The sequence below is a fragment of the Zingiber officinale genome, chromosome 11B (genome assembly GCF_018446385.1).
Source record: "Zingiber officinale cultivar Zhangliang chromosome 11B, Zo_v1.1, whole genome shotgun sequence".
NCBI classification, from domain to species: domain Eukaryota; kingdom Viridiplantae; phylum Streptophyta; class Magnoliopsida; order Zingiberales; family Zingiberaceae; genus Zingiber; species Zingiber officinale.
The window spans coordinates 701,917-712,395 of NC_056007.1; the positions used below are offsets into that span (position 1 = coordinate 701,917).

Consider the following 10,479-nt stretch of genomic DNA (forward strand, 5'->3'; position numbering starts at 1 on the left):
GAAATTATTTTTTATATCCCTTATTTCTATATATATTTTTTAAAGTAATTGCATTGTGCAACACTTGAATTTATCATTTTTTTTTCTGCTTTAGATGTAGCGCTAACAAACGTAAAGATATTTTGATTTTTCCAAACAAGGTTACATAATATGAGCATAATCTAGTAACCAAGATATGGTCTAAGAAATCACCATAGAAATCCAAGTGCTAAATAAATTGGATGAATCATAACTAGTTCAGAGTTATCTACCATTCAAGCTTAAGCAAAGTGAAAATAAGATCCTTAAGATCTGACCAACACTCAAATTTATCTCATTATATAAGTGATTGGATTATGGTACAAGGATAGTTCATCCCAAAGAGCTTTCATCTTGATATAGTAGATTGACACATATTGGTGTCCTTGTTGAAGTTCTGCAATTTCTTGATGGATTTCAAAAATTCGAGTATTGTTCCCTTGTGAGAATCTATCTTGTAAATCATTCCATATATCAATTGCCGATTCTATATAGATAACACTACTTGTAATCTTAGAATCAACAGAGTTAAGAATCCATGAAAGTATCACGTGATTGCAGCGCTCCTATGTTTGAACTGTGTTATTGTCTTCTTTCGACCTCTTGATTGTCCTATTGATGAATCCAATTTTGTTCTTCATGCTTAGAGCTATGCGCATCGCATGGCTCCATTGCTCATAATTATTTCCTTCTACTAGTTCGGAGACGAGAACCATATCAGGATGATCAGAATGATGCAAAGCGAGAGAATTCGATTGGTTGACTCCCTTCTCCTTAGAGTTTTCTTCTCCCATTGTTGCAACGGAAGTGTATTGTCTCCAGAACATTTATTGCTCTAATACCATGAAAAATGTAAAAATATATGGGAAGAAAGCTTTGTTAATTCTGTATATCTTCATCAATAGTCAATTACAAGAATATATATAATCTTCTCAACTATAAAATTTACTTCTAATCTTTACAATTGATTATATAAAATAAGAAAAATAAGGCCTAATTTGATATAAGCTAATTACACAAAAATCATATTTAATCAAATTGGTTGTGTCAATCAATTAATTTATTTTTTAATATATATATCAATCAATTAGAATCCTTTGTGTGATAGTGCCCAAATGAACAGATCATCATCAACGGCTCCTGTTCCAGCATCGGTTGTTGCTAGACTTCCATGCATATCCGAGAATCTCAAATAGTAGTGTCGAGTTTGATAGCCGTTTGAAGATTCAACTACGGCAGTACCTTGTTGGAGGACGAGTGGCTTGATGCAAATTGCAGTGATGGGACATTGGCAACAAGACGTGCGCTGTAGCAAGGCACACTCTGAGCTCTTATGCCTGTATCATGGTGGCAAAAGGTGAATACGTTTGCCCTTAGCGCTTCTATCAATTCGTCCCAGGACCAACACAGAGGAGGTAAATCACGGACGACTACTAACCTTTGGAATAATGATTAATACATAAGGGAGACATTTACCTCAGCTTTATCGAAATTCGAATCTCAAACTTTATGATGACAACACCTCATACGTTAATCATTAGACTGTCCGAAGGATGCTCTTATGCCTACATCAGCAATAACAGTCCGTGCATCGACTCCTCCAATGGCCCAGGCTATCTTTGCAACTGTTCAAATGGATACCAAGCCCATCCTTATACGTCTGCAACGGATGCCAAGGCCTATCTATTCCAGAAAATTTATGGAAAACAATTGTCTTTTTTTTTTTTTTCATTGCATCCAAATTAACCACCGTTGGAATTGATCATATACTACTTTTCTACTAGGAGTGGTTAAAAATCAATTTTTAGAGAGAGACAGTTCTATAACTTCTATCATAGAATTAGTCCATTGACATAATCAAAGCAAGCAAATTAAAAATGCAATAAGGTAGTTGTCAAGGGAAACGTGTTGAAAAATATTTGTTTTTTTCTTTGCTTCCAGATTAATCGTGCTCTGAAATAATCATACGAAACTATTCTACTTGGAGTAGTTGTCAAAGGCCAATTCTTATAGAGTTCTATAACTTCCATCATAAGATTAGTCCATTGACATAATCAAGATAATAATGTACTAAGTTTTGCTAATAGAAAACATCAAAAGAAATCAGGTTAAATAGGGCAGGATGATTAATGCAACACTAACAACAGTGTTCTTCTTTTAACAGTTGGATATCCTTCAATCTTTCCACAAAAGTAAAATAATTTATTTATCTAACACTTATTGTTCTATCAATTTAGCTAATTGAACTAGTCAGTCTACTATATCATGTTTTTGATTACGTGGTTTGAATTAGTCAGTGTTTTAGTTAATAATTTACATCGAACTTTCCTTCACTTCATAATCAATTAGTCTTAATTAATTATAGATGGAGTATTATATATATCACAGCCCCTTCTCCAACTTAATTACCAATTAAATCAAAATGTATTCAAAACCTCTTCTTCCATCCTTTCTCTGCTTCCTCCTCGCTCTCAGCTCCTTTCAACATATCCAAGGCCAACCTTCAAGCAAGGTAACCATTTAATTATTTTAAAAAATTTGTACAAGCATAGAACTATCCTAGCTACCTATGTGCTCTACTAAAGTTAAATTTGGATTGCAAACGATACTTAACATTATTAATCCAAATTTTTCTTTAGAAGTTAAACTTGGATTGGGAACGAAACTTAACATTCTTGCTCCAAGTTCAACCGATGTGATCTTTCTAAGTTAAACCTTATTATAAAAGTTATCAAATATCTATTTCAATGATCGACTTTTAGGTTAAACATGGCAAAGCACTAGGCCTTCTCGGGTATGAGATCATCCACCACTTCCTAGACAAAGCCTCACAAAGAAATTAGATATTTAACTTCTTACAGTAAACTAGGTTTAACTATAGAGACCTTAATAGAAATCGAAACATGAAATCGAAAAATAAAATCGATAACAAAAATGATAATTTAAAATCGATAACCCTTTTGTGTTTGGTTTTACAAAATCTATACAAAAGGATGAACTACTCATGATGTGGGAACTAATAACTAGTTATACCTTTCGTATTTTATAGATCTCTTGATCTTCTATTGTATTCCTCTTCTTCTCTTGAACGTCGTGTGGGCGACATCTTCCAAGAGGTAGTCCACCCAAGCTTCTTCCAAAGCTTCTAAGATCCGGCCACAAAATAACCTCTAAGGGATGCTAGACAAGAGAGCTTCCTTCTCTTCTTCTTCTCCTTCAATCAACCGGCCACCAAGAGATTGGAACAATTGATGCCGCCGACCACCAAGGAAGAAAACAAAAGGAGAGAAGAGAAAGAACAAGGGCTGGCCACCAAGGAAGAATAGAGAGGAATAGAAGATGTGCTGTAAGGTGAGGCACCCCCTCCTTCTCTTTTATATTCCTTGGTGATTGTAAAAAGGAAAGTTTTATAACAAAAAATAAAGTTTCCTTTTCTACCATGGTGTGGGCGGCCACAAGCTTGTTCTCCAAGCAAGAAAAGATTTTAAACAAAAATTAAAATCTCTCTTTAAAATTCCCTTTAGTGGATAGTTATAAAAATAATATTTTATAAATTAAAATCTCTCTCTTTTAAATCCTTTTATGGATATCTAGGAAGTGGTGGATGAATCCTTTTAAAATCTCTCTCTTTTAAATCATTTTATGGATATCTAGAACTTGCCTGAATCGATCGATCAATCGATTTAGGCATTCTCGCGATCGTGTAAGAAAACCATCCCCCAATCGATCGACCGATCGATTGGCGGTGCCCAATCGATCGACCGATCGATTGGCGGTGCCCAATCGATCGGCTGATCGATTGGGTCAACCTTCACTCGTGCCACACTCCCAATCGATTGGCTGATTGATTGGGCTCTGGTTCAATCGATCAGTCGATCGATTGACCATCCTTGGACTTGGCCAAACTCAAGTCCAAGGTCTCCTAACCTAATATCCGGTCAATCGTGACCTGTTGGGACCTTATGTCTGGCATCCGGTCAACCTTGACCTATTATGACTTCTTCACCAAGTGTCCGGTCAATCTCTTTGACCCACTTGGATTTTTCTCCTTGTGCCAAATGTCTGATCAACCTGGACCCACTTGGACTTACCGTCTCATGCCAAGTGTCCGGTCAACCTTGACCCACTTGGACTTCCATTCACCAGATGTCCGGTCATCCTTTACCCATCTGGATTTTCTTGTGCCAAGTATTCGGGCAACCCTTTGACGTACTTGGGCTTTCCATCAGGTGTCCGGTCAACCTTGACCCACCTAGATTTCCACGTGTTTGGCTTCACTCACTAGGTCTTTCCATCTGCCTAGCTTCACTCACTAGGACTTTCCATCTGTCTGGTTTCACTCACCAGGACTTTCACCTGGCTTCACTCACCAAGATTTCCAACTGCCTAGCTTCACTCACTAGGTCTTTCACCTGACTTCACTCACTAGGATTTTCATATGCTTGGCTTCACTCACCAGGACTTTCAGCTGACTCCACTCACTAGGTCTTTCACCCGGCTTCACTCACCAGGATTTTCATCTGCTTGGCTTTACTCACTAGGATTTTCAACTGGTTTCACTCATCAGGATTTTCAACTGCCTAGCTTTACTCACTAGGTCTTTTACTTGGCTTCACTCATTAGGATTTTCATATGTCTGACCTCCAGTTAGGACTTTCCCAGTCAAGTATCCGGTCAACCCTTTGATCTCTTTGACTATTCTTCACATCTAACTGAACAACCTTGACTAGAGGGAAATTATATCAACAATCTCCCCAAACGGAGAATTGCATCTGCAATCTCTATATATTGTGAAACATCGAATCCCAAACATCAAGATTCAAGTTCGCGCCAACTCAAAACTGGTCAACCTTGACCAAGGGGATATTGCACCAACATGTTTGTCTTGTCTTAACATTTTGGTTAATTTAATTTAAGCATTATTTCCTTCCGTGCCTTAATGATATAATTAATCACAGAAGTCTTATTATTTAGCACTAAGCAATGTGCCTATGTTGTCTCTAGTCTAGGCCTGTCTCAATGCTACCATTAACTACTCGTCAACAAAGAATTAGGGTTTTCTCTAAGCCGGAACTCTCAAAAGCAAAAGAAGAGGAAACAGTATAAAAGGTCTATAATGTATCTAACTGCTCTACAAAAGGTCAAATTACAAGTTGTATTTGAAAAACAACGATTTGCTAATCTAAATAATTCAAGAAAATTTGTGGGAAGTAATTTTTTTTTTTTCCCTTAACCATGCTTGGAATGATCATATACAGTTATTCTACTTGGAGTGGTTAAAGGTCATTTTCTAGAGAGAGTTCTATTATAGGACTAGTGTATTGACATAATCAAAGCAATAATGCACTAGGTTTTGTTCATACCGAATTTCAAAGAAAAAAAAAGAGTCAAATAGGTAGCAGAATCAACCCATATCAAGTAGAAGATTAACAATAATATCCTTAATTTGGTAGTTCTATATCACCTAAGAATTTCATCTAATCTACAAAAGTAAAATAAATTGTTTATCCAACACTATTGTTCTTTCAATTTCACTATTTGTTTTCTGAACCAACTGACATAGGATGCAATTGCTGTATACATAGTCTAAATGGTAAGATGGTAGTGTGTCTGCTGATTCAATGTGTTCTTATGAAGCTATTGCTTCTAGTGCTGTTGTTGCATATTAAAACTTCCATGCAAAGGGGTTATACTTATATCCGCTCCATCCCCACGACAAATAGTCACCTAAATGGACACCATAATATAGGGGTTTGTTCAAGCTATTGTGAAGAAAGTTTACAGTACAATGAAAGTTTCTATATGCATTTCTAACAAAGAAAAAAAGCTATTCTTTCACCATTTGCTAAATCATCACATTATTAAATTTTCTTTCTATTAAAACTATTACAATAAATTTTAAAAAAAATTCAAGAAATATCTCAAGCTTTCTGAAATTTTGAGGAAAAAAAAATGACACGAGGAACATAGATCACACTCACAAGGACCTGATCAAATATTGTTGGTCAACTCTTAAAATTTAGTGTTATATGAATCATCAAAGAAAAAGAAAAAAAAACTGAAGCATCAGAATTGCATTTTACAAATTGACATGTCTAAATCCACGTGCCATTTAGTAGTTGATTCTACCCATTAAATAGGGAGATCGAGTCAAAAAATTTTAAAAAACAAACCAAATACTCACTACAGACTAATGTAATCTAGTTAGGAAAGAAGTTAAGAAGGATAAACAAAGCAACAAGTTGCAACATGTCACTTTAGTATACATCTAGATATTACCAGGTCTAGCTGATCTTTAAGCAGTTACCATCTTATGCCATGATATAATAGATATTATAAGTTCTTATCTTTTAAGCAGTAACAACTTATGACATGAAATGATAGAAATGTAAGCATTTTTCTATACGGTTTTAAGATCTATATAATGAGAATTGTGTCTGAGTTGGTTGCCTCAACTATCAGTGAATTAGCAGCCATGTCTTCAGCAATAGCATTGGTGTCTTTGCTGTTCCAGCTGCTGCTTGCAGTTGCATCTGCTGTGCCTGACAGCAGTTGCCCGACAAAATGCGGCGACGTGGATATTCCTTACCCTTTCGGCGTCGGCATTAACTGCTCCTGGGGAATACGTTTCAATCTAACCTGCGACGAGGTGGAAACCGGCGTCAAGAAACCATTCTTGTTCAATGTCGAGGTCCACAGTATCTCGCTGCTCATGGGCCAATTACGCTTCCTCAACTCCATATCCTCGGCGTGCTACAATCCAAATTACAACAATGTCACTTACACACCCTGGGGGGTTAATTTCGAAGACACCCCATATAGGTTCTCTGATCTCCACAACAAGTTCACGGCCATCGGCTGCGATACCCTTGCCTACATAATCGGCTCCCACGAGAGCGATATTAGCTACCAGAGTGGTTGTGTGTCCATATGCGAGGATGAACAGAGCATCGTCAATGGCTCCTGCGCCGGCATGGGTTGCTGCCAGACTTCCATACCCAAGAATCTCAGATACTATGAAGTCGCGTTTGCTAGGGGTTTCAACAACTCGGATATTTGGAGATTTAGCAGATGCAGCTACGCCGTCTTGTTGGATGCCGAGTGGTTCGAGTTTCAGACATCTTACATCACCACGACCCAATTGATGCAAATTAACAGTGGTGGCAGGGTGCCGGTGGTCATAGACTGGGCCATCGGCAACGAGACGTGCGAGGTAGCAAGTCACGACCTGAGTTATTATGCCTGCATCAGCAATAACAGCGAGTGCATCGACTCCTCCAATGGCCCTGGTTATCTCTGCAACTGTTCCAAGGGATACCAAGGCAATCCTTACGTCTCGGACGGATGCCAAGGTCTGTCGTCGTCTATACCAATCAATTCAATTATTCTGCTGTCAATTGCTGCGATGGTACCTAACACTGTAGTTTTTGCACTTCAATATGTTTTAGACATTGATGATTGCAATCAGCAATCAAATCCATGCTCAGATGGCATCTGCCACAACCTGCCCGGTAGTTATAGTTGTCACTGCCCCGAAGGCTCGCACGGTGACGCTTACAATGGAACATGCATCCCAAATCAGAAGCTTTCCTTGGCGGTGAAAGCGGTTATAGGTAAGGTTCTTTCTCTCTTTCCAAGTCCCTAACGTATCAATCCTTCAGCACTTTCTCTTTTGTTTTTGCTCGACTCCTTGTCTTTTGATCCACTCAAAAAAAAAAACAAACAAAAATGATAAGTCTAACCTCATTGATTATTTCTAGGATGACCGGTTCAATTCTACAGAAATTTTTCATCAATCACTAGGATAAATTAAGAAGTATCCTTTGATTATACTCTCCATAGCTGGGAATTAGTAAAAAGATAACAAAATAGCACATAGAACATGGATGCCTCTCCATATCTATATCCAAATAAAGCACCAAACATAAAACAAAAGGTTAATTATATGTGAAAGAATAAATTACAGCATCTTAATTTTCATTAGTTTTATTTAATTTGGATGCTCACGTTATGTGATGTTGATGGGTACACAGGTACCTCCATCAGCTTGACTTTCTTACTAGTATTTGGCATGTGCATCTGTATGATTTATCAGAGAAGAAAACTTGTCCAGTCAAGGAAAAGATATTTCAGTGAACATGGGGGCATGCAATTACTGGAAGAGATGAGAAAACTAAGTCTTGCATTTAGGATCTTTTCAAAAGAAGAATTAGAGAGGGCAACAAATAAATTTGACAAGAACAGAATCCTTGGGCAAGGCGGATATGGAACTGTTTACAAAGGAGATATGGGAGACAATCAGTTTGTTGCCATAAAGCAGCCAAAGGTTATAAATGAGAGACAAAAGAAAGAATTTGGAAAGGAAATGCTTATTCTTTCCCAAGTCAATCATAGGAACATAGTCAAGCTCTTGGGCTGTTGTTTGGAAGTGGAGGTTCCCATGTTGGTCTATGAGTTTGTCCCTAATGGTAACTTGTATGAACTAATCCACAGCAGGATCATAGATAACATCCCTTTAGCTGTGCGTTTAAACATTGCTCGTGATTCTGCTGATGCTCTTGCTTATTTACACTATTCGGCTTCGCCTCCAATCATTCATGGAGACGTGAAGTCTGCCAACATCCTCCTGCATGAAAATTACACTGCAAAAGTTTCTGATTTCGGAGCTTCAAGGCTAAATCCCAAGGATGAAGACCAGTTTGCTACTTTGGTTCAAGGGACCTGCGGTTACTTAGACCCCGAGTACCTTCAAACATGCAAGTTAACTGAAAAAAGTGACGTTTATAGCTTTGGTGTAGTGCTCTTAGAATTACTGACACGTAAAAAGGCAATTTATTTTGAAGAAAATGGAGAAGAAACGAGTCTTGCATCAAGCTTCATTTTGGCCAAGAAAGAGGATCGACTTGAGGAACTCTTGGACAATCAAGTCACAAGTGAAGGAGATGCAGAGCTGATTGAAAGGATTGGAGAGATGGCAGTGCAGTGCTTGAGTATAAAGGGAGAAGAAAGACCTACGATGAAGAATGTGGCCGACCAGCTAAACAGCATGAGAAAGTTCAAACAGCACCCATGGACACCACCAAATGCTGAGGGCATTGAGAGTTTCCTTCCTGTTCCATCAGATGCTCAATCGTCTACCGGTAACACTAGTTATATTCCAAAGGTTGCATTGTGCATTGAATATGCAAGGTAAAGATATGGTCCCTAAAGTTGCCAGTCTTGAGTGTTCCTCCCAAGTTGAACTATCAGTTGTAGTAATTAAGTCTTCTGGTGAGATTTGTGTTTCTAATTAGCGGTAAGAGAAAGAAGTGTCTACTATTGTTCAAATCTAAGATTTTCTCAGTTCCAAAAGTTTTCAGATTTTAAACTTATTTGAAATCAATTTTTATATTTAATAAGAAATAGAATTAAAACAAAATGAATAAATTTGAATCATCCAACCCAAGGACCTAATTGGCGCTTCCATATGAGCGGCATGCTCGGCCTGCTAACATCCTTCTACATGAAAATTTCATTGCAAAAGTTTCTGATTTTGGAGCTTCAAGGTTAAATCCCAAGGATGAAGAGCAATTTGCTACCTTAGTTCAAGGTGTAGAAATTGATGCAAAAAAAAAAGTAGTCGTCTTTATTAATGAATCCAAAAAAAGGTTATTAGAAAATAAAAGTACAAAGTCTTATATAGTTAATTATCAGAAAACCAAAACTTTAAATTGAAAAGGTAAAAGCCTAAATTGCCCTTAAGCCTATAAACAAATAATTTTAATTATATAATCTAACATCTCCCCTCAAACACAAGATGCTATAGCCAGAAGCATTGAGAGTTTGTCAGATAAAAATCGAAAGCACGAAGCGGAATGAGCCTTGGTAAATATATCAGCTATCTGTAGTGAGGAAGAAACAAAAGGCAATGTGATAGTGTCAATCTGTAGATGATGACGAGTGAAATGACAATCTATCTCAATATGCTTCATTCTCTCATGAAAAATTATATTGCGCACAATCTGAATGATACTCTAATTATTACAATGAAGAGCAGTAGATTTCTGAGGAAAAATTTTCATATCTACAAGCAACCAACGTAGCTAAACAATCTCACAAGTAGTGGTTGACATGACACGATACTCAGCTTTTGTGGAAGATCTCGAAATAACATCTTACTTTTTATTTTTCCAAGAGATAAGAGAATCTCCAAGAAAAATACAGAAGTCAGTGGTCGACTTACGATCCATAAGGTCACCCATCCAATCAGCATCAGAGTATGCACATAGCTCTAATAAGGAAGTAGAATGGAACAGGAGACTCTGAAACTGAGTTCCTCGAAGATACCAAAGAATACAAAGAACAGCAGCCCAATGAACTGTGGTCGGTGCAGTGACAAATTGACTAACCACATGTACAGCATACGCAATATCAGGATGAGTCATGATCGATTGAAGCAAATATAATTAAAAATAAATAAAT

The 10,479-nt window shown here is 37.4% G+C and overlaps 1 protein-coding gene across 2 annotated transcripts; it reads left to right on the top strand.

Moving 5' to 3' along the window:
* The first annotated feature begins 2,427 nt into the window (after positions 1 to 2,427).
* On the top strand, positions 2,428 to 9,356 carry LOC122033455 (putative wall-associated receptor kinase-like 16). 2 transcript variants are annotated; one of them, XM_042592475.1, is made up of 4 exons: positions 2,428 to 2,530; positions 6,481 to 7,370; positions 7,467 to 7,631; positions 8,052 to 9,356. In XM_042592475.1, the coding sequence occupies exons 2-4, from the start codon at positions 6,494 to 6,496 to the stop codon at positions 9,209 to 9,211; spliced, it is 2,202 nt and encodes a 733-aa protein (XP_042448409.1). In that variant the 5' UTR covers positions 2,428 to 2,530; positions 6,481 to 6,493; the 3' UTR covers positions 9,212 to 9,356. The 2 variants fall into 2 exon arrangements, with proteins under 2 accessions (XP_042448409.1, XP_042448408.1); XM_042592474.1 differs by having other exon boundaries at positions 2,435 to 2,530; positions 6,492 to 7,370.
* The last annotated feature ends 1,123 nt before the right edge of the window (positions 9,357 to 10,479 follow it).